Source organism: Ooceraea biroi, chromosome 6 (assembly GCF_003672135.1).
Source record: "Ooceraea biroi isolate clonal line C1 chromosome 6, Obir_v5.4, whole genome shotgun sequence".
NCBI classification, from domain to species: Eukaryota; Metazoa; Arthropoda; class Insecta; order Hymenoptera; family Formicidae; genus Ooceraea; species Ooceraea biroi.
In genome coordinates, this window is record NC_039511.1 from 13,689,895 (window position 1) to 13,715,615 (window position 25,721).

Here is a 25,721-nt window from a genome sequence, read left to right on the forward strand (position 1 = left end):
CGAGAATCCTTCATTTTAACTTGGTGAACTAATCGTCTTTTTGTTTTAAGTGGTAATATAATTTTTAATTGAATTATTTTTAAATGCAGTGATTTTGTCGTTTTTTTTCGCTATGTATATAACATTGATTGCGTCATGATTATTTCATATTATTTGTACTATCATAAAGATGACTAAGAAAAAAATCGAAAGTTATAATTTTTAATTGTTTAGTGCTGTTTTTCTCTCTTATTTCGCCGAATAATTAAAATATAAATAATAAATATAAATATGAAGTCTGGGCTCGATTAAAAACGTTAGGAAATTGTAAAATGTTTCGGTATTTTCGATAACGTAATCCTCTTTTCATGTATTGAAAATACATGACTTGGTTACGAAATGAAACCTTGAAATTCAAAAAGTATTAATGGGAATGACAGAGGACGCAAGGAGGACGGAAGGTTGTTCTTAAATCAACTTTGTGTATTGCTTGCGTAATGTTATTTGCGACGAAACTCGCCAAACAAGATTTCCGACAATAACGAAACCGAATGTTTCGCTAACTACTCCACTTCTGTTCTCGCTTAGTAGGTACCTATCGCACCACATTCTTGCTTGTTTTCACTTTCTACTTTACCACCTGCATTCTGTGGCTCTCAAATGATCTATCTCAGATTTCAACGAGGTTCCTTTATTTCGCTTCATGTCGTAATTCATTCTGTTGCCCTCTTCCGTAATACAAAATTGTTCCCTTGACGCCACTGAATTTTATTTGACTTTCCTCGGCGCGTGTTAACGTGTATAGACCTAGACCCGTGTGTAGATACACGTATTATGTCAGCATTATGTATAGATACTTGCCGGCTGATGTTCGATCTTTTCGGCCAGAAATCACGTCGAAGGTCGGGTGGCCGTCGAACACGACGTTATGTTTTAAAACGGTCTAACGCCTTCGACCTCTTCGTCCTTGCGACAATTTTAGTTTCCGAAGAGTCAAAATTCCTCGACTGTGGTGGTGAGGGTGGCGTGATTACTTGTACGGCTAGTTCAACACTACTCGCGTTGCAAGCTAGTCGTGTGAGAACTCGCTCAAAATTAGTGGCGTGTCAAGCAGGAAGCAAATTGCCTTGGAGACAAGGTGCCTTGACAGAAATCGCTCCTACTTTTCGGCGTGCTTGCCTTCCGCAATTCCGTGCCGGTGATTCATGCGTACGCCCGTAAAAAGTTAGTCTTTCAAGATACTTTTCAGAATCTCGAGATGACATCTCCGCGGGCAAGTTTTTGCAGCTTTTTTGGGGAACTCGTAATTCCCCTTGTCATGGCCCTTTCCAACATCTAAGAAGCCTTGAAGGATTTGAGGACGCCTAGAAGACCAGCGCAAGTGCCGATGCACTTCGAAATTCAGATTGACAGTTTGCTCTCGTTGACGACTTTGCGATAGAAAATAGTGACGGCGACAACGGCGACGATGACGTCACAAGGACGACAGTGCATCGGTATTATATCGTCACGCGTGTGCGCAGCGTGTTGCTACGTGCACACGTGCACGTATCTCCGTCTCGCGGATTTGTCGCAATGTCTCGTATCGCTCGGAGGCAAAGTTGTGCGGTGCGACGCGCGCCCGAGCTGTGTGAGATGGTGAGACGAGACGTGACGGGAGACGAGGAGGGGCCGGGCGAGACGGGGCGAGACGAGGCGAGGCGAGGCGTGGCAACGCGACGCGTGGCGCGGCGGGACGAGGCGCGACGGGGCGGAGCGACGCGCTGTGGCCTTGTCCTTGGGCATAATCTTTCCTCGTTATCGGACGGCGTCGAGGCTGCGGTCGCATCGGACTGCGAACGATTAGCGCAGCTCCCGACCGTGCGTCAGCCTTCCTTTTACATTCGCGAATAATAATGCGCTCGATATCGGCGATGTATCGAAATTTCCTTACACGATGACTTATGTATAAATATAATATAAATTATATAAATAGCACGTATTATTAATTTCGGAAAATAGATTCAAGAGATCGATCAGTTGCTTGAACTCGCAGCTAGCGTATCGCGATCTCTCGCTACGATTGTTCACTTTGGAGCGGCAGAAAGGATTAATCGCGTACGTTTATTATCTCGTACGTATGCATGTAGGTTACCCTTCGGTCCAGACGTACGCAGAACCATTCTCCCGCGAAGAAAGATAATCCGAGCGCTTCTCGAGCCATGAGTCGTCATCTCGGATGAACGCTGCTGGTTATCAGTGATACCCCTCTGGTTCTAGGAAGCGAGGTTGCTATCGCTGACCTTGGTTAGCGAAATACTTCACGCGGCGACACGTGTGCGGCGACGTACGAGCTGACGAAGCAGAAAGGTACTGCGAATAACCGATTGAGGACGCGACAGGAGAGGAGCCTGCGTCGCGCTACGTCGATTAAAACGATACGATCCGTGTTGGAACATACTGAATACCATGGAGGCATTTAGATGATTAGCTGTACGGATTAGGGTGTCGTAGATCGGATCTGGAGAGTAGCGCGATAGGAACAAAAATACATTCTTGCCTCATTTTTATCTTATCGTGCACGTGGACATCGTCATTAATTCGCCACTTCGACATAAAACTTGGAATACTTAAGGGGGGAGCCTGCTTTAGAACGCTGAAAATAAGGATATTTTACGAATTGTTTTTGGAGAAACTATACAGCGGATCATTATAAAACTTTGATGCATTTATTAATACATGTTTAAAGATAAAAAAAATTATTGTTTGATTTGAATATGTCGCCTGTAGAGGTCGTCCTGGAGAAATCTTAGTGCAGCCGCGTCGCCGGCATTGCAAATTGGTCAGCATTCTCCTGCCTCCAAATTTCGTCTAAACTGAAAAATTGAAATATGTCTCGTTATTTATGAATTCCCATCGTCGATGAACCAAAGAGAGAAGAAAAAAGTTGAAAAGTGCCAAAATGGTGGAGCTTACAACACAAAAGTACGATTTTTAGGCAAAGTTTTTGAACTTTTCATGCAAAAATAATTGTTTAACTTAAGGGGGGAGCCTGCTTTAGAACGCTGAAAATAAGGATATTTTACGAATTGTTTTTGGAGAAACTATACAGCGGATCATTATAAAACTTTGATGCATTTATTAGTACATGTTTAAAGATAAAAAAAATTATTTTTTGATTTGAATATGTCGCTTGTAGAGGTCATCCTGAAGAAATCTTAGTGCAGCCGCGTCGCCGGCATTGCAAATTGGTGAGCATTCTCCTGCCTCCAAATTTCGTCTAAACTGAAAAATTGAAATGTGTTCTCGTTATTTATGAATTCCCATCGTCGATGAACCAAAGAGAGAAGAAAAAAGTTGAAAAGTGCCAAAATGGTGGAGCTTACAACACAAAAGTACGATTTTTAGGCAAAGTTTTTGAACTTTTCATGCAAAAATAATTGTTTAACTTAAGGGGGGAGCCTGCTTTAGAACGCTGAAAATAAGGATATTTTACGAATTGTTTTTGGAGAAACTATACAGCGGATCATTATAAAACTTTGATGCATTTATTAGTACATGTTTAAAGATAAAAAAATTATTTTTTGATTTGAATATATCGCTTGTAGAGGTCGTCCTGGAGAAATCTTAGTGCAGCCGCGTCGCCGGCATTGCAAATTGGTGAGCATTCTCCTGCCTCCAAATTTCGTCTAAACTGAAAAATTGAAATGTGTTCTCGTTATTTATGAATTCCCATCGTCGACGAACCAAAGAGAGAAGAAAAAAGTTGAAAAGTGCCAAAATGGTGGAGCTTACAACACAAAAGTACGATTTTTAGGCAAAGTTTTTGAACTTTTCATGCAAAAATAATTGTTTAACTTAAGGGGGGAGCCTGCTTTAGAACGCTGAAAATAAGGATATTTTACGAATTGTTTTTGGAGAAACTATACAGCGGATCATTATAAAACTTTGATGCATTTATTAGTACATGTTTAAAGATAAAAAAAATTATTTTTTGATTTGAATATGTCGCTTGTAGAGGTCATCCTGAAGAAATCTTAGTGCAGCCGCGTCGCCGGCATTGCAAATTGGTGAGCATTCTCCTGCCTCCAAATTTCGTCTAAACTGAAAAATTGAAATGTGTTCTCGTTATTTATGAATTCCCATCGTCGACGAACCAAAGAGAGAAGAAAAAAGTTGAAAAGTGCCAAAATGGTGGAGCTTACAACACAAAAGTACGATTTTTAGGCAAAGTTTTTGAACTTTTCATGCAAAAATAATTGTTTAACTTAAGGGGGGAGCCTACTTTAGAACGCTGAAAATAAGGATATTTTACGAATTGTTTTTGGAGAAACTATACAGCGGATCATTATAAAACTTTGATGCATTTATTAGTACATGTTTAAAGATAAAAAAATTATTTTTTGATTTGAATATATCGCTTGTAGAGGTCGTCCTGGAGAAATCTTAGTGCAGCCGCGTCGCCGGCATTGCAAATTGGTGAGCATTCTCCTGCCTCCAAATTTCGTCTAAACTGAAAAATTGAAATATGTCTCGTTATTTATGAATTCCCATCGTCGATGAACCAAAGAGAGAAGAAAAAAGTTGAAAAGTGCCAAAATGGTGGAGCTTACAACACAAAAGTACGATTTTTAGGCAAAGTTTTTGAACTTTTTCATGCAAAAATAATTGTTTAACTTAATGTTTTTATGAATATTAAAGGTTCATCGACGATGGGAATTCATAAATAACGAGAAAATATTTCAATTTTTCAGTTTGGATGAAATTTGGAGGCAGGAGAATGCTCACCAATTTACAATGCCGGCTGCACTAAGATGCCTCCAGGACGACCTCTACAGGCGATATATTCAAATCAAAAAATAATTTTTTTTATCTTTAAACATGTACTAATAAATGCATCAAAGTTTTAATTCGTAAAATTATATCTTATTTTCAACGTTCTAAAGCAGGCTCCCCCCTTAAAGGAGAAGAAATAGAGTAAACACGCGTACGAAGTCCAAGGTGGAAGGAAGAGCGAAGGAGGGAGAACAAAAGAGGATTCTGACACGCGCAAAAGCTGGCGTTTCCGAACGTGAATACGCCCGCCATATTATTATTAGCTGGATCGTTGGAAACGCGCAAGGTCAGCTTTCGCGTTTTCCTCTCTCTCCTCGCCTCTCCGCTATTGGAGCCGCTAATCCATCCGCCCTCTAATCATCGTCGAGACTTATAAAGATGAGTCTCTCTGTCGCAGATACGCTTTTTATAGACGTCAAGCAACGTCGATCGCAAACAACTGTTCGTACTCTTTTTCGCTCGAACACGTGTTTCTTCCACGTGCCCGTCGTCATGATGAGTGATTACTATTAAAAGATATTTTCTCTCAAAGTTGAACACGATTAGCGTTGTTTACTTATCGTCTGAGAATTATTCCGCTTATTTCTCACGTATCACGATAATTGAACAATTTCTTTGACGTTTACCGCTGCTTTCATGAAATATTATATTTATTATATATTTATTATATGTACATATTTCACTCACAGGAAGACGCGGTTCTGATTCGTTTACTCTAGCCGAACGATAATTAGAGTAATTTAGGGTGAATATTTTGGAGACCTTGACGCTCCCAATAGGGTTACGTAGCGTGACTTCCGGCACTTTCACGAGCGACTCGCCCCTCAAAGGGTTCATCGATGGCTCACCTCATACGCTTAGCCAACGTATTCGACAGGATGGCCCACTTGTGCTTCGTGAGTCAATTTATTTGTCAATCAATATACTACAGTATGGTACTTGCTATAAGTAACCAGATGTTTTCTCAACTACTCTTAAAGAATGGATTTAATTATTTAATTAACAAGCGAAAAAGAATCGTTCAAGGGCTACACTACATTTTATATTCTCTGTTTCTGACGATCACTAATGGATATAATTATTAATATAATTATGGTAATATTACAAATCAAGATATTTCGATGATCTCGTACGAGATGCAAGCACCATGCAGATCTGCATTGTTCTTTCAAGACCTTGACAACATTATGACCAACAACAACGAGCATAAAAGATGAAATTTCCTGCCCTTCTCGCAAAATGACGCTTCTTCGCAATCCCGCAATTGTGCAATTACGCAATTACTACGATCGGATACTGATCTTTTGCGGAAGAACTGGAGTTCCGTTACGATGCAACGAACTGTAGCCACGACTGAGTAACTGTAAAGGATTCCCAGCGTGCTAACCTGTTGCAACAGTCGCGTAGTTGCAGCAAGGACACAGGAGTATCTATCGATCATACGGAATATCTTTCGTGAACCTCCGTGCCTTCGACATTTATACGAAAAAAAAACTTTGGCGTTTTTATTAACTCTTTGAAGCACAGAAGTTTATAACAAAAAACTGCCTAGTTGCACAGAAATTTTATTTGCATAAAATGTGACAAAATAGTTTTATTTTAATTATTTGGAATACAAAATTAGAAAACCAAAATAAATTTCACTTATGTGAAATATTAAATAGGTGGGACAGAATATAGACCTCTGTTTTTTTAGTAATTTCATGATTTAAAAATAATATAAATAACGTCCCACCGTGCACGTTCAAGCACTAAAAAAGTGGGACATTTTTCATACCACTATCCCGTGCAGAAAATTGTTAGGGCCTAATATGAGGGTAAAGGCCCCTATAAGGAATAAATAGGGATGTCCTAAAAAGGGATGCCCTATCATTGCCACATCGTGGCCCGATTAGATATTATATTTTTTATTATTTCCTTATAAGGTCCCGAAAAAATATTTGTTACGTACCATTCTAGGGCCATATTAATATTGAGGAAAATTAATCGGGTCCTACTTAGGACCCTATAAATTGTTTTACACGGGATGCTTCAAAATGTTACTCCACATGACCGCAATATCAGATCATTTTATAAAATTGTTTGCCTCGTAAATTCGAAAGGATTCCAATCGATCAATCGATTACCATAAACTCTCGACGTGTGCTCCGATCGATAAGGCTAAAAATATCAAACGATAGCGCATTACGTCTGTGTCACGTGGAACGGCGAGGAATGAGAAGGAGGGGCGAGAGAGGAGACACCCGCGTTATGGAATAACAGAGAATCGAGTATCGGGCGGCATCGTAAGCTGGTATCGTCGTATCTAGGACTTCAGTTTGGTAATTGCGATACCCCAGCCGCGATACGCGACGACGACAGGTGATCGCGCATATCGTGTGTCTTTATACATCCGTTATTCACGGCATAACACTGTTGCCTGCAGCTCTACTCGCGATAACCCACCAGAGTGCTTGGACATTCACGATGAACGCGCGCGAGACGCGGTCGGTCGATATCGATTCGCGATGTGGAGTCCTTGAGAAAAGGATTTTACCGCGTAACTGTTTAATCTGTGAATGGATAGCGCGCTAATTATTGAAATTATGTATCGCTAACTGACCGGCGCGGTTTCAATCGGTTTCCGATAAACGAATCGTTGTTGTTGTTTGTTCGTTGATGATAATGCCACGCGGCATGCCGGATACGTACACTTCATATTAATCGTATTAATCGCCCGCAAGTTTCATCCAAGGACAATGCTCCGCCGTAAAACGAAAACGGCGTTACACAACTGACGTTACATTTCGCGTTTATTGCTTCGGGAGGCCGTGCTGCAATTTTATCGTTCTCCGTGACCAGTCGACCTCCTCGTTGCAAATTCTTTGCAATGAACAAATCTGATATTCTATCTAAGGACGATCTTCACTGAAAGATCGCTTTTACCGAACAATCAAAAACAGAGGACGTTTTCTTAAAATATTTAAATAAAATGGAAAGATATTTGAAAGATGTTGTAACATATATTTGTCCCGCTTTTTTTTAAATATAAATTGTAGCATGTAGTCGTTATTAAAAAAGACTAAAAAAAATGAAACTAATATATGAGCCGCTCATTTGCCAAATCGATTAACTCCACAAAACAAAAAGTAGAAATTGATAAAATAATATACATTCTTTTTTAAAATTTAAATTCAAATACACATTGTAGAATATTAAGCCTAATTATTAGGAAAGTTTATTTTCAATATAAAAAGTTAAGCATTAATCAAGCGCTTTGGCACTAAAAGTTTAAACAATTCAAAAAGTGGAGTTAATCACTTTGGCCTGTGAACGGCTCACATGTTACAATCCAATATATAAGTAGCACTATGAGATTTTTAAGATCAAGATCTTTCAATATAAAAAATATAAAGCCACTACTTACCGCGCAATGATAGAAACTAGTATAAGTGTATCAGCATCGACGCTATTTCTGCACTCGCGTGTACATAGAGAAGTGTCAACGGCCTCGTCACTATTCAGCGCAAGTGCGTTTCGCTGGTCAGGCGCATTGGCGTCGACGTCGAGTAAAGGCAAAAGAGTGCCAGAGGTCGATACTATGACGCCCAATTTTCTTCTCGTTCACGCAGTCGAGTTTGAGACCGTGTAAAATACAGAGAATGTTGCCGGTAAATGTAACAAACGAGATTTCTTGTTTGCTAAATCTATCTGCTATATCATTTAATTAAATAAGTTCCTTATGGAACAAAGAAATTATCTAGCATTTGTCCTTCCGGATAATGAGGATGTATGTATACATAACTTTCTACAATGTGTGTATAATATATACGCAATGCACGAGACAAAGCGAAATGATTGTATTGAGGGCGTTGAACAAACTCGTTTTCGAGCGGCAGATCGTGTAATTATATACGTTCGTTGCGGTTCAACCAACAAATAGGTCCCGATGACGTGACGTCTTTAAATTATGTCACAATTAATCCCCGCATTCTTGCGTTTACTGAACCATATAATATATTCGAATATATAGCGAAACAAATTTACGCGCTCGAGATTATGAGAATAAAAATGGAAAAGATATACAAGGTTAAGCACACTTGCTTCTATATGGCTTACAGGTTGAATATCTTGCTTAACTTTTATTATACGGGATAAGCGAGAGTAAAACTTCAGGAGTGCTGACAGAAAATAAAATCTTATTATTCTGTAAAAATTTTGCTCTGATAAAATATCAGTTTTATCGTTTTATACAATATTCTCAGGATAAGAGAAAGTTTTGAAAGCAGATCGTTGATGTGGATGTTAGTTTGCTTGATTAATGCCTTTTAAATATTTAGATATCTTGCATATCAGTTAAGCTTTATTTCGGGTAGGATTATTAATTATAAAAACATCGTTGTTTATCGTAACTCGATCAATTGTATAAGATCTGTTACGTCTTCCTCAATCTTTATTTTCTTTACATGTAACATGAAAAATGTTGAGAGAAACTGATGCGTCTTACAGTGATGCTTTCTCAGTCACGCAAGAAATGTAATAAAAAAGGATTGTATACGGGAACTAAGCAGATGTAGCGGTACACGAGGCAATAAAAATAGCAAATTTTGTTAGAAAGTGTATTAATTACGTTTTATTTTTATATTGTAAGCTTTATCATTGTAATTACAGATTTACATATACAGTTAATAATTTTATTTTTCGAATGTTGGTAACGCGCAAAATTAATTGTCGCTGCTTATATTTTTATTTGTGTACTTATAATCGCAACTATTTGTGTCAATTTTTACTCTCTTTATTGGTCTTATATTGTCCGTTTAGTGCGTAAGAATTAAATGATTAAACTCGTACATATTAATTCCAGAATTCTAACGTAAGGGATGAATGTTTTCGCGATTCTGTGAAGGTGGCATAATCGTTGAGCAGACTAGCACCGGTTGAAGCGGGCGCAAATGTGACCTAATGCGCACGGGGGCAGTCACCTCTACTCGCGTTGCTATATCGCTGCAATCGCAAGGGGTTCTATTTGTATCTCGTTACTTCCGAGCGGTCGTTCCGATGGCAACGAGCTCATCCCATTGGTGTGTTTCTTCTTAGAGTGAATAAGAAATGGCGTAATAAGGATTTAGTGCACATTAAATTTAATAGACCTAACGTCTAATGATGTGAAACTTGTGATAAGGATAATCTCGGTTTTGCTTCATTTTATTGTAAAAAGATTTTTTATCTTGTGAATGTTGTTTATGCAAAAGGCAACAAATAAATAATAAATATGAAAAATATTATACATCTCGACATAATCTCGACATAATTCTAATAATATTCTAATAAGTAGCGCTCTAATTCTTAGAAAATAATGTTGATATGATTGCGTTACTGGTTTTGAAACTTTATACTGATACGACTGATTATTAAATTGATTCGCTTGCTCGTTCTCTCGTGGTTATCGTTTAACTTCTGATGCTCTATCCTTCAGGCCTTGACTGAGAGAACACGTGCAATTTCTTGAGCAAACGATCTATGGTTTTGTGAATTTCAAGCTAGAAATCCACTTTGCATTTATAGCTAATTACTATGATATTCAGTAGTTAGTGCCTTGTCTAGATGCGGATAGCAGACAAAGAAGCTTTTCTTTATGCAAATATTAATTCTTTTAATCGTTTTAGCGTTGTATTAAACACTGTATATATTATAAGAGAACGGGAATAATCAGACGAATGCATTTTGAACGCGTGGAAGCAAAAGCATAAAGGTACATGTTAGCGTGACGTTAACAATTTTTTGCACACTGTTTAATTGAACTGGAGACTAGTAGGTACGCGGACATTTGCATTTGAAGAATGAGGTACTCGAATTTGGACAAGCCTGATTTTTTAATATCGATATTTGATGTATTAACATAATATGTAAATCTCGAAGCAATTGATCACAGATTTTCTGCATCTAGTAAATTATTGGGTATCCTGTATGAGGAGGGATTATCGGCATGGGAACTCGTTCCGAGATTGATATCGCACAACGAAAATGATGACCGTCTCCCACCAGATAAACTCTCTCTCCATGCAGACGTTCTCGAGGATGAAACACGGTTTATGCGTAGCAGTCGCCGGTTCAATGACCGACACGGTTTCGCTCGCGTTCGCGCGCCATGCCGTACGTGCATACGTACGTACGTAGCTTTACTCGACCGGCGAAAGGTAAAGCGTAAAGACCCCGGACTGGCGAGCATTTCGGGAGGATGACGAAAATATACCAGTTAAGGAGCACGGTCAATGACCGACTCGGTTCTTCCCCCGCCGCATAGCCAGTGCGACGTAATCCGATGACGAGTTTTCGGACGCCGAAAGTCGTCGATTAAACGCAACTTGTGAACCCGCCGCTCTCGTCATCGAGTGGCCAATACAAGTTTTTCCTCGTTCATTAGCGTGACGAAATACAAGGGACATTATAATGTCTTATTATTTCGGTAATATTTAATTACATTACCGTTATTTTTAAAACTTGACGAACTATGTTATAAAAAATTGTGTAAACTAAAAGAAAAACACAAATGCATACATAATTTTATAAAAAAACATATAATATTAATTTTATATTGTAAAATGATAAAATGTCGCGTTATTATAAATGATTAAAACTCAAATTGCGGATTGTGTTCTACGAATATGCGCAGGATAGACTTTCAGTTGGTGCAATTAGCTGATTTATCTGCGTTGGATTTATATCGTCTCATTTTTTTCTCGTATACGGTTGTTTTCGAAGGGAATAGCGGTGAAGCGCGGATGGCGAAATCACTTAGGAGAGCGGCCATTCACCCCGACGTTCTTGAACTTTCAGGGTCGCTTAATGCGAAGCGTTCGACGTGAGCCTTATCGTTTCAGCAAAACGTCGGCTCGAATTACGGTTAGTTCTTTATCGTATCGCCACTACTATTTTTATCAAGGACTTTGCTTGCGTCGAACATTAGTCGACATCTTGGTGTATGGTCGAGCAATCTAAATAAAAAAACAAGATATAGCCGGGTCCATTAATGTTGATTAATACTAATCGTAATTAACTGAAGTTTCTTCCTTCGTGCGCACGCCACAGTCTAGAAAAATAATATAAAAAAGATATACGGAATTGCTAATCAGACTTAATAGAAACCATCAGCGCAATTGAGTCTTAATTCTATATATGTATGTTGGCATTACTTGGTTGCATAGGAAAGCAAAATCCTTTTCTCGTTACATTCTCGAATAAAAAAATTATCTATATTTTGCATAGGAGTTAAAGATTAAGTTAAGTTAATAAGGTCAGTTAAAGATTCAGGGTAGAAAATGTGTTGAAACATTGTAAACTTGATTGACAATGATTGAAAGATAATCAGTTACTTCTGGATGCGCAGAGGGCCGCGTAGGGTTTTCTCGTGGAAGCTAGAATTGGAGCAATGACCTTCGAATTCAGTTCGGTCGACAAGGTTCGTGAACCCTGTCGACCGAAGGAGTTGGCAGGCCCCGAGAAAGATGGTACAGTTATACCCTCCTCCTCTATCTGTTCTTTCCTCGTTCCTCCTTCTCCATCTCATGTTTCTTCTTTCTCTAACTACTTCTTCCTTCTCTCTAACAATGAACGTGCGCTCGCGTTCACTCCCGCGCTCTTGCGCGACCGAAAGGAAATACCGTATGGTCACCTCGGCCTCGTCACCGCGGCGAAGACAAGAGGAAATCCCGCGGCGTTCATCGACCCTGAAGTCAGATATGACTTGAATTGAAAGAATGGCCGCGACTAACAGTAACACAAAGGTAGACTCTCCGAAGATGATTCGTGCTTCATATTGATCTCTTTTCGGTCAAAGTATTCGGTTATTTTCCGCATATCTTAAGCATTCAATATATTATATCTATTAATACTAAAATATTGAAAAATAAATTTGATTTTATTTACAATTTTTATTCATTGGATAGAGAAAACGGTCTCCAAGCTTTTCTGCTTTTACTTCAGATATTATTTCTTCTGATGAGAAATAAATTATGCGCACTAAAATGCTATAGTGTTTGTTAGCGAACTTTAGTTAAGCGAACGAATAAAAATGTACAGTAGTAATGTTACGATAAGAGATTTTCGAATCTTAGAGAAATATAAAACATTTTCACGTAATGACGCGCAAAATGCTATAGATGATAGTGGAATTGTGAAACTTACGCGAAAGAAGTATGTGGTTTATAAGATAAATGGGTCATTGATTCAGGCTAGTCAGGGTCGTTCAGGAACTAATATCAATGGGTTTTAACGGGATTGTGAGTAATCGAGACTTGCTAGAGGTATATTAACATTGATTTTAGAACGAGGAAGTGTTAAAGATTTATAGAAATTATATCAAATGTAACGATGAATAGAAAAAAGGAAGGGAGATAGAGAAAGGAAGGAAGGAAGAAAGAGACGGAGGAAGATATCTTAGAAAAATATCTATGAAAATTTTAAATAGTATATGCTTTTTGTCTTATTGTATTTATCATGAAATTATATATTATTTCTATCATTAGCATTAATATATTTGTATTAATGCTTTGTCTTTCTCTCTCAAAGTAGATTATTTATATTTAATATTACAACATATAGAATAATGTTAAAACATTAAAGGAATTGCAAAAAAGTTGATAAAGGTTTGCTTGTTCTTAGAGAAGAAGGGAAATTAACAAGACATTTTGTTGTTTATTGTGGATATATTATTTCCCTTGCTCAATTTAAATTTTGACTGCTGGACGAAGCAATTAACACAAATAATAAATATTTGATAGAATATGTGCATCTTGTTACTAAATTATTAAAAGAAAACAAGTATTACCGCGCTGCATATTGTAGTGTTAAGTTTGGAAAATAAAAATTCTGTCTAGAAATATTCATTTTGTCTTCGTACGTTTTACGATTACAAATTCCAGCGATGTAAGTTCCACGATATCGGGGTATGCGTGCTCGATATCGGAAAAAGTAGCTTATTCGCAAGAGTGAAAGCACTGGAAAAGTGAAAACGCATTCGCTGCATTCATTAAATGCGCGCCTGCACAGCATATTGCAATTAAATCGGTACTGTCGTTCCAAGAACTTATATTCGAAAGTGTAACCAAGACTCTTGCACGCGAAATATATCGTAATATAAAATCTCATACACGACACAATTCAAACATGTTTTTTATTCTTACGCTTTCAAATTCTTTTTTTAATGCGTTATCATTTTTCTCTATGTGTTCTATGTGCACATGATTAACTGAAAATCCTCGTATGTTAAGTCTACCACGAAAGCAGCAAGTTGCTTCGATCCTCGTGCGATGTTTTCATTTTCGGACACATACTTTTAATTATATCGACGTCGAAGAGGGACGAGCGTCTCGTACATGCGACTCTCGTGTTAACATATTCATATACTTGTTTTTTTCCTGAAGTGAGAGTTAAATGTTTGAGGCTTTTCCTTTCCTGAAACATTGGGCTCGATAGTGAATAATAAATTCCACGGCTCTGTGGATAACGCCGACCTGGATCGTCCATCATCGCTGAATCTGTGGGATCATGTAGGCGAGCGAGATAAATCTCCCGCGAACATATTTCGACCTCATGAATTGTGTTTCGGCCATTTATGTTAAGTCGAAGATTGTTGGAGAGATGATGAATCTTTGGCTACGTGCTTAGGAAATCGTGAAATTTTCTTTATTTAGTGTTTCGTGATATTACATAGATGATAATCAGAAATTCTTTTTTCGACTCTCAATTCGATCTCTACTGCTTGACCTACTTGTCATATTTTGCCATAATCCTGATTCCGATATTCATTCCAAGCTGATTTCAACATTCTGATCGGTTAAGATAAAAAATGAAAGATATGAATTATAGGTATTATATAAATTGTTATCAAATCGTCTATTTTCACTGCTATCCTTAAAAATTTTCGAGTTTTCTTATTTCCTATATTGTTGATATTTGAATCATGCCCCAAGGACTTATATTGATATCTTCTTATTACATTTTTCGACAAAATTCGGCAACGTATCAGTAAGATAGGACCGTCTGTCGTAATCTCCCCGTCTACAACATTCGATATCTCGACAATTAATGTCTTAACAGTAATGATAACATATTTTGCAATATTCTATCGCATGTCAAGCGTCAGGTGGTAAAGATATACATATATTACATTTCACCCTGTCGCCCCTGGGTTACGATACAATATTGTCCATCATATGTGACCAATATTGTTCGCGTTGGAAAGCCTTAACGAATTTCGCGATCCTGATAGATAGAGACAGAGTAAAAAGTGAGGGGAAAGAAACTCACTGCTTGTCGTTTGACATTATTTGTGACTGATAATGAATGTTTGCTTTTTGTTGGCTCAAGGCCTTAACTTCTCTTCGAACCGGTCAACTCTGCGCGTCAAGATACAAATATTAATCCTTGCCTCGCATATCAAGGATGATAGATCAAGGTGCAACTACTAGTTTTTCATTGTTTCCTATGTTAAATTATTTCTCAAACTTTTTTCTTTTATAATATATCATTTTTCTAATTTAATTATAATCCAATAGACATTCACTTGCTTTTTATAACAATTTATTCAATCATTATTCGATTTTCAAGGAAATTGTGTAAACTATCGCAGTTTTCCTAATTATGCAGAAAAATGTTATATTAACAAAATATGTTTTCAATTATTTACATTTAAATTATTTTTAATGTTTGAAATAAGATCTTTAAAAATGCGCTTTATCTCGAAAAGAAGTATCCTATATGTATATCGCAATTTATATTCGATAACTAATAAATTTAATTATTGAGTTTAAACTGTATTACGATGAGATGCACGACTTGTAAATTCATTTCTAAGGGGTTTACTGGAAGATCCCTAGAGAATTGGCGGGGAGACTCGCGAGGAGGGTCTCGAATGGCCACGCATGTGCGTCTTAAAGACGGTCGAAGGTCGTGTCGCTCGTAAATTTTCGGGTCGGTGAGGGGTGAAAAAAAACCCGGGCCAAGCCGAGCTTATTTCGTGCGTAAAGATGGTTTTCGCGAGGGTTGTGACCTTGCCACGTGGAAAACTAGAGCATGGAAGAAGCGATGAGGGTTGTCAAAGGGCGAAGGTTGACAGGGTAGGTCGTCGAAGGACGAAGGTGCGTTAACCCGGAAGAGCGGAGGATAATAAAGGTGATCTTATCACTCTGCGACATGAGAGAATCGCGTTACAAGCTAATGTACGTAAATGTTTCGGAACAGATTACATCATTTAGAAAATGGAGCTCGTTATTTAAAGATGTAAAATGACAACTTTGTTTACGTAATTTGAAAATTTAATATAATATATATTTACTAGTCTCCTCCAATATTTTATAAAATTATATCAACCTGGTCACGCTGTTCCTTTGCAATTGATTTTTCGAAGAATGAAACAGGTAGACGGTACAAGTGTATAACTAGATACATATGTCGTTACACAATCTTATCTTTGAACGCTTCTTTGAAATAACGCGCAACAAGAGCTACAATTCCGGTGAAACCCTCTTGGAAATCCTACTGATTCCATCTACGATTGATTTATGGACTGAATTTGATTATACTCACGATCCAATTATCGGAAAGTCGCGGTAGTGGACATTGTTTTTGCGAAGGAATCCTACTCAAGCGCGTAGCTCGAAGCTACCTTTGACGGGCGTGCATCGAGAATGCAGTGCTGTCTCCGGGCAAGCAGTATACATTCCCAGACTGAGTTTTAGCCTCCAGGATGTCTTCGCATTACGAGTCGCATATCCTCTGCCCTCCCTCTCCCTCTGTTCCCCCGCACTTCCGTTCCTCCTTCCACGCATAAAAGCCCTCGCACGCTGTGTCTCGGCTATGGAGCGCGTTCAAGGTTCAGCCGAGGTCGCAGACATGTCCGACAATATCAGTATCCCATTTTTCGTACGTTACCCTACATCATCAATACACGGAATCACGAGACAATAAATAAGCACACCAACTTCCTGCTAATCTTCGTCATTTTTTTCGTTTCTTCCTTTTTAATAGACAACTGATAAAGACAGCAAGCCAAAGAACAGAATAGGTATGTCTTGAGATACGAACCATGTATTAGAGAAAATTCGAAATAAGAGCAAACAATGTTATTGATAAATTAATATCCATGCACTTCCCATGTAATTGCCGTGTATGATATGTTCATAGTGCGAGCGCTCGCACGGATTGACGAGCGACCTTCAAGTTAACCATGCTCATGCTCGACAATAAGATCAGCGATTTAGTGTTCTTGGATGGCTCCTTGTTTATTTCTCCGTGAAAGCTTCTTTCTCGATCCCTTTTGTCTGTTTAATCCGTGATCTGATGTTGCCGTTGGCCGGCTAGTGATAGAAGCAATAGATTTTCAGACGATACATCTAACGTCTGAGAATCAACAATGGATATTGGTATAATGGTTACAGTTTCGCAGAGTAACTTGTAATTAATGTACGATAGGTGAAATTTATGTCGAGATTTAAGGGGGGAGCCTGCTTTAGAACGTTGAAAATAAGGTATAATTTTACGAATTGTTTTGGAGAAACTATACAGCGGATTATTATAAAACTTTGATGCATTTATTAGTACATGTTTAAAGATAAAAAAAATTATTTTTTTATTTGAATATATCGCCTGTAGAGGTCGTCCTGGAGGCATCTTAGTGCAGCCGGCATTGTAAATTGGCGAGCATTCTCCTGCCTCCAAATTTCATCCAAACTGAAAAATTGAAATATTTTCTCGTTATTTATGAATTCCCATCGTCGATGAACCTTTAATATTCATAAAAACATTAAGTTAAACAATTATTTTTGCATGAAAAAGTTCAAAAACTTTGCCTAAAAATCGTACTTTTGTGTTGTAAGCTCCACCATTTTGGCACTTTTCAACTTTTTTCTTCTCTCTTTGGTTTATCGACGATGGGAATTCATAAATAACGAGAACACATTTCAATTTTTCAGTTTAGACGAAATTTGGAGGCAGGAGAATGCTCACCAATTTGCAATGCCGGCGACGCGGCTGCACTAAGATTTCTCCAGGACGACCTCTACAGGCGACATATTCAAATAAAAAAATAATTTTTTTTATCTTTAAACATGTATTAATAAATGCATCAAAGTTTTATAATGATCCGCTGTATAGTTTCTCCAAAAACAATTCGTAAAATATCCTTATTTTCAGCGTTCTAAAGCAGGCTCCCCCCTTAAGTTAAACAATTATTTTTGCATGAAAAGTTCAAAAACTTTGCCTAAAAATCGTACTTTTGTGTTGTAAGCTCCACCATTTTGGCACTTTTCAACTTTTTTCTTCTCTCTTTGGTTCGTCGACGATGGGAATTCATAAATAACGAGACATATTTCAATTTTTCAGTTTAGACGAAATTTGGAGGCAGGAGAATGCTCACCAATTTGCAATGCCGGCGACGCGGCTGCACTAAGATTTCTCCAGGACGACCTCTACAGGCGACATATTCAAATAAAAAAATAATTTTTTTTATCTTTAAACATGTATTAATAAATGCATCAAAGTTTTATAATGATCCGCTGTATAGTTTCTCCAAAAACAATTCGTAAAATATCCTTATTTTCAGCGTTCTAAAGCAGGCTCCCCCCTTAAGTTAAACAATTATTTTTGCATGAAAAGTTCAAAAACTTTGCCTAAAAATCGTACTTTTGTGTTGTAAGCTCCACCATTTTGGCACTTTTCAACTTTTTTCTTCTCTCTTTGGTTCGTCGACGATGGGAATTCATAAATAACGAGAACATATTTCAATTTTTCAGTTTAGACGAAATTTGGAGGCAGGAGAATGCTCACCAATTTGCAATGCCGGCGACGCGGCTGCACTAAGATTTCTCCAGGACGACCTCTACAAGCGATATATTCAAATCAAAAAATAATTTTTTTTATCTTTAAACATGTACTAATAAATGCATCAAAGTTTTATAATGATCCGCTGTATAGTTTCTCCAAAAACAATTCGTAAAATATACCTTATTTTCAGCGTTCTAAAGCAAGCTCTCCCCTTAAGTTAAACAATTATTTTTGCATGAAAAGTTCAAAAACTTTGCCTAAAAATCGTACTTTTGTGTTGTAAGCTCCACCATTTTGGCACTTTTCAACTTTTTTCTTCTCTCTTTGGTTCGTCGACGATGGGAATTCATAAATAACGAGAACATATTTCAATTTTTCAGTTTAGACGAAATTTGGAGGCAGGAGAATGCTCACCAATTTGCAATGCCGGCGACGCGGCTGCACTAAGATTTCTCCAGGACGACCTCTACAAGCGATATATTCAAATCAAAAAATAATTTTTTGTATCTTTAAACATGTACTAATAAATGCATCAAAGTTTTATAATGATCCGCTGTATAGTTTCTCCAAAAACAATTCGTAAAATATACCTTATTTTCAGCGTTCTAAAGCAAGCTCTCCCCTTAAGTTAAACAATTATTTTTGCATGAAAAGTTCAAAAACTTTGCCTAAAAATCGTACTTTTGTGTTGTAAGCTCCACCATTTTGGCACTTTTCAACTTTTTTCTTCTCTCTTTGGTTCGTCGACGATGGGAATTCATAAATAACGAGAACATATTTCAATTTTTCAGTTTAGACGAAATTTGGAGGCAGGAGAATGCTCACCAATTTGCAATGCCGGCGACGCGGCTGCACTAAGATTTCTCCAGGACGACCTCTACAAGCGATATATTCAAATCAAAAAATAATTTTTTTTATCTTTAAACATGTACTAATAAATGCATCAAAGTTTTATAATGATCCGCTGTATAGTTTCTCCAAAAACAATTCGTAAAATATACCTTATTTTCAGCGTTCTAAAGCAAGCTCTCCCCTTAAGTTAAACAATTATTTTTGCATGAAAAGTTCAAAAACTTTGCCTAAAAATCGTACTTTTGTGTTGTAAGCTCCACCATTTTGGCACTTTTCAACTTTTTTCTTCTCTCTTTGGTTCGTCGACGATGGGAATTCATAAATAACGAGAACATATTTCAATTTTTCAGTTTAGACGAAATTTGGAGGCAGGAGAATGCTCACCAATTTGCAATGCCGGCGACGCGGCTGCACTAAGATTTCTCCAGGACGACCTCTACAAGCGATATATTCAAATCAAAAAATAATTTTTTGTATCTTTAAACATGTACTAATAAATGCATCAAAGTTTTATAATGATCCGCTGTATAGTTTCTCCAAAAACAATTCGTAAAATATACCTTATTTTCAGCGTTCTAAAGCAGGCTCCCCCCTTAATTACACTAGTTATGACGATCAGTTTAAGCGATTGCACAATCGCAAGAAATAAAATAATAGCTCAACATTATAGATAAAGAACTGTAAATCTATCTGAAATCTGAGGTGTAGATTATATGAATCAGCTGATTACTTGGGATCGCAGCTATACGCGCTGTGATATTTATGTTACTCAGAATCTATCAGAGTAGTTAAGTAGGGAGGTGATTCTAATTTGTTTCATTGACTGATTCAGCCAGCGCAGCATTGCTAAATAACCGCTGACCTTATCGAAAATACAAGGTCCTCCCTTGTAACGCGAAGATTATGATGGAGCATCGGTAAAATGATATGGTCCAAGTAAAGTGCAGAGTTCACGATAGGACAGTTCACATTAGCGAGAAGCAGGTTGCGTGGCAACCGACGCCCACGGTACGCTATGCGCCACTATTGTAGGTGTTTGTACGGACGCAGTGGCCACTCGTGATACGCCACACCTTCGCATAGGCGGATTTGGTTCAACGAAAGGGATCGTGTCAGGATCCCTGTAGAAAAAACCGCGGAAAATAATTATTATTAAAAAAGAATGTTATATTATTGAATCTTTGGACGTTTATCGCACGTGTATTGAATATACTTTTCTAATCGTTTTCTTTTTTTTAAATACATATAATATTTTATAAAACATCTTGCACATACTATACATACACACACATATGCGCGTATAGGGACATATATGTTATGTCTGTTATGTGTGAGTGTATATGGGATAATCCTGATAGATGGCCATAATTTTTTATATTCTTTTTTTATTGCTGAAAATATACATCCTATTTTTCAATAAAGAAATCTTAAAAAATAGAGTAGTTATTATTTTAATATTTTCTTTCATGAAACATTTGTTTTTAAAACAATGCTTCTGTGTGTGTGTGTGTGTACATTTAAAAGTAGTGAAATTAGCAGTTTCGAATTTAATTGATTGTATTCAAGCGATCGCATTCGCAAGAAATAAATCGCAGAGATGCGGTCGTAGTTCTTTGCTGTAAGTCGATGATTTCCTCGATAATGCATCTACAAATTCTCAGCTCCTTTTGGTATCTATACTTACCAAGACTGCGTAAGAGTTAAAGATGTTATCAGAAAAAAATATGTAAATGACAGGGCTGCTAGTTTGAGTAGATTTAGATAATCGCAATTCACGCAATGTATATAGCAGCTTTAGGATTTGATGATTGTAGATAATTTTTTTGGAAGCGAAGATGTATCAATTAGATTATTCAAGTGTTTTTAGGAACGAATATATTTTGTATGCGTATATCGTATATCATAGGTAATAAATAAATAATAAGATTGCAAACCAATTGTATAACGATTTGGATATTTCTTTTCCAGTTAGGGAGTGCGACAGGATAAGATTTGGAAAGTTCGGAAAATTGTGGGCTGATAAGAAAAGCAAAGTTTTTTTTATGTATAATTCACCAGACAATGTTTATTCAGACGACCTCACAACTCCCAAGCGTACAAAATGACGTGCTCACTGGGCAATATGCGGGGCTGCATTTGTATTCTTGCATGTAGTAGAGTACGTTTTATCCATATTTTTTGTTTTTCCACCAGAAACAACAGCTGTTTGTATGCTTCTTCTTAAAGGATAGGGAAATATATCATACTTTATTTATCGTTTACTATATAATTATGTGTAGTTTATGCATAACAAGTATTACGAATATCAACGCTAGGTTGTCTGTAGGATAGGGATAGGGACAAGACATGTGTTTGCTCAATGTGCATATGTCACGTGAATGTGTCCGTCTGCGTATATGCGTGTGTTTAATAAGGATAGTCAGAAGGATTCTACAAAGATTCGCTCGGATAAACAGGTGAGTGCGATACACGTGATACGGCGAAGGAGATGCACTTTAGATATAATAAATATAGAAAGGTCTTCTAAGCTGGGTGTTTAGGAATACTCGGGCTATATTTCAACCGGGAGACTAATTGCGCTTCTAATGCCCCGTTTTGGTATGGACTAGCTTCTTAATCTGGCCGAATTTGATTTAGCTTGAGTAATTCAGTTTTCAGAGGACCCAGCTGATACACGTCTCGAATTAAATTTTATTAACCTGAGTTCCTTCTAGCTCGAGATCCAAGAAGATTTAGTCCGTCTCGAAAGGAGGCACTACAAGTGTTCCTACACGGTCCCAAGATCGGTTTGCTTGCTAGCGAGTCAGTGTATTATGAGTGTATGTGTGTTCGATGCGATACTCATGTTGGGGTTTGGGATATGCGGGTGATTAGGGCGGCGGGGTGAGTGTCCCAACAACACGTCGGCGGCGGTCCGCCGCGTATTTCTAGAGCTTTCCCTTACGATTTTGTTTGAAACTGTAGAGGTTCACTCGCGCCTATCAGGACATAGCCTTACGAATCTACTATTTACACTGCGTTTCGCCGTTCTATCGGAGCTCCGCTTTGCTCGAGTGCTTCACGGCTTCTCTTTGTCTCTTTCTCTATTTTTTTTCCTGCCTTCCTCTGCATATCTCACTCTTCCGCTCTCTTTTTCGTTTTACTTCCGTTCTCATGATGCTGTTTCGATTTATCTGTCTGACTTTCATGCATGCACACACGACACATAATATTGTATAACGCGTTTAAGCGGGTGTACGATATTTATCTCGCTATACGGCGCGATTAAAGGATATAATTACTTCTCGAGTCATCTCCTTGACAAAGAGACACGAAACGTAATATAAAGGTACGGTAATTGCAAACTGGTGGCCGCAGCGGGCCGATCTCAGTCTCATAACAAAACACTTAATTCTTTAAAATCGCGTGCGCGATTCCCTTTCTCAGTTGCCACCGCGATCAAGAAGCTTTTCGATTTGCCCCGACTCATTTGCACAAGCACGCTCACTTATCATTCATTCATTCATTCTCCCTTTCTCTCTTACTTTCTCTTTCTCGTTCTCTCTGCATCCTCCTCTCGTCGTCATTTGCACAAGAATGTCACACGCGACTCCTATACATATACACGAAATGACAATTTTTTACGATTACGATACCTTACACATATTACAATAATATTAATTAGTTTTATAATATTCAATAATTATAGTAGAATAGATGATCAATGAATGAGGTGGAGACTGTACAGGATGCGCGATTTTCATGATTATCACATGTAGATAGATTAATTTCTGCAACACTCAACCTTTCTTTTTTTTCCGTCGCGGATGCTCTATCTTCTAGATATACACCTAGAGCGGACAGATTTTAGGTAGATAGATAGGTAGATACGTAGTTTAGGTGGATTAGGTAGCTCCCCTACACGGCACCGTCGCTCTCGTTGGAGGCATCGGCACTCTCACGCAAGCATCCGTGATTGATCTGTTCTGTCTATCGTCGTTTTGCACACTCGAAAAAAAAGCAACTCGTCACTGAAATGTCCGTCTTCGTCCGTAGCATATGCGGAAATGTTCCTCGTTCGTTTCTCCGTAACCTCCACCTCCTCTTTCTCGAGCGATTTTATATCAATTAATAGTTTAAATTAATTATTTGGTTTGTCACGCGCTCAAAGCGTCCTGGCACTTTCATTTCTAGTTAAAGAGCCGGAAAAAGTTGTACCACGTATTACGACGACCGATAGGTGGATCATACGTCCTAGTTTGACGCGCGTGCGCGCGCGCCAGCACGTGTCACAAGAAGTCACTTGGGCGAGAACACTACGCCTCAAGGGAGAGCGCCTTGCAAGGTCCGACCAGCGGCCTAGGTGATGGCGATGGGGATGGCGACTTCTTCGAGAGATTTAGCGGTTGCTGGCTGTCCGCAATGTCAACTTGTAGTTCCATCATGTTACTAGGACAGCCGGACAGCACCAACGTCGCCGCCGTACTCGAGGTTGGCCTCGGACTCGTGCTCGTACTACTTGTTGCCGCTGCGGACAAGTACCTCGGTGACGAAGCAGGGGAGTTGCCAACAGCGAGGTAGTCCGAGGAAGACTGCTGCTGCTGCTGTTGCTGTCGTGCGCCCGTTGTCGTCGTGATGACCGAAGTGGCAGGCCACCTGCTCGAATAGCTCGTGGTGGCACATTGCAGGAGACCCTGAGATCCTTGCGTCGAGCGTGCCGTCACGGTAGTGGTCGATGCGCATTGTTCTGCGGGCGATGGCGATGCCGTCGGTGATCCGGGACTAGCCTCGCCGCGCATTATGTAATTGTGTATGATGTCCGTGCGCTTCAGCTGCTCCGCCGTCATTCGGGGGCCCTCCATAAGACTCCTCGCGAGAGTGGAGTGCGTGCTGCTCAGCAGACTCGCGGTCTGCGGGCACTGGGCCTGCGTCGTTTGCGCGGGCGGACTCCGCGCTGGCGGCGAGGTCAGATGCAGGTGCAACTGCGAATGCGTGTGCTGGACCACTACGGCCGGTTCGGCCTCAGCGCTGTCCTTCTGGCGCAAAGCACGGAATTTTTTGTGCGGCTTGTAAGCCTCGTCCATCAGCGAGTTGGTGTCGTATAGGGGTGGCGCCTGAAGCACGCGCTTGAGCACTGGCATGTCCTCGACTTCCTTGTCTTCCGACCGTGGGCTCGAACATACGGACGTAGGAGCGCTGCTAGCGCTGCTGCTGGCTGGTTTATCGGGCTTCTCCGTGCCCGATTCGATCCCGCTGTCACTCGGCGAGTCCAGCTTGCGGAATCGCGGGCACTGTGGTGGCTGAGGGGTCTTCGACATGGTGGAGCGGTGGAGCTCATCATCGCCGGAACTGGTGCTACCAGAGTTCGCTCGTCGTCTATGCGGACACAATCCACCGGCTAAGGTAGCAGCCAGAAGCGGCGCGCTGGACGCGTGGTGACCGCTCGGCGGTGCGACGTGATGGTATTCCGTCAAGGAGGCAACCTCACCGCTGCAGGTGCTTTCGGTGCTTGATACGCTGCCCAGCGGACTCTTCACTGCTTCGTCCAGAGTGACGTCGGAAGCGGAACCCCAGGAAGCAGGAGGCTCCTCCTCCATTGGCCAATGTGATTGCTGCTGCGTAGCGATCACATGTTGAGTTTGCTGCTGTTGCTGATGCTGCTGTTGGGCCTGGAGCTGCTGTTGCTGCTCGGTCATCTTGAAAGCCAAAAGTTTTTCCGAGTGGAGAGTATTGAGAGTTCTCAGATCGGGTATCTTCTTCAACAGCTCGCGGAGAATGTCTGGATGCTGGGGATGATTTTGTGCAAGTACCGTTTGTAAGGCGTTTCGAAGTTTGTTGTGCATACGTTCGACTAGTTCGGTATTGCGAAGTCCGGGTCTGTCGGCGGCGATCACCACCACCGAACAAAACAGTCCCAATTCAGCATCGGACAATCGCAAGGAGTTGACCCTCTCGGCAAAGTCGAACATTGAATCCATTAGGAATCGTGCGTTACTACTATTGTGAATGGACTCCCGTTTGAGCACCTGGCCATTTAAGCAAATCATACTGTTCGTTTGAGCGTCGAACATGCAGGCCAATCGCACAAGCAGCACCTCGAAAACGCCGGCCTTCAGTAGGGTGACCTGGTCATCCTGTGCCAGCAGGTTGAATCCAGGTATGCGTTTCGCAAACTCTACGACACCGCGTATAGCCGGCGAGAACCTTTTGGAGAAGTCCTGAAGCAGTTCCTGCTGCCCGGTCAACGGTTGCGGATTAGGATTCAAGGGACATGCCTGTAACAGAAGGAACCAAGT

General features: G+C 39.4%; 1 protein-coding gene and 1 pseudogene across 4 annotated transcripts in view; one reads left to right on the forward strand and one right to left on the reverse strand.

Annotated features, from left to right (window-relative positions):
* The first annotated feature begins 813 nt into the window (after positions 1–813).
* Positions 814–2,651, forward strand: LOC113562206 (annotated as a pseudogene).
* Positions 2,652–21,480: 18,829 nt separating this feature from the next.
* The window catches only part of LOC105276741 (nuclear hormone receptor E75), a 58,267-nt gene continuing 54,026 nt past the window's right edge, over positions 21,481–25,721 (reverse strand). For all 4 annotated transcript variants that reach the window (XM_020030821.2, XM_011334616.3, XM_011334614.2 and 1 more), the window contains one exon: positions 21,481–25,700. In XM_020030821.2, coding sequence (XP_019886380.2) covers positions 23,742–25,700 — 1,959 coding nt within the window. In that variant the 3' untranslated portion in view covers positions 21,481–23,741. The remainder of the gene's footprint in view (positions 25,701–25,721) is intronic.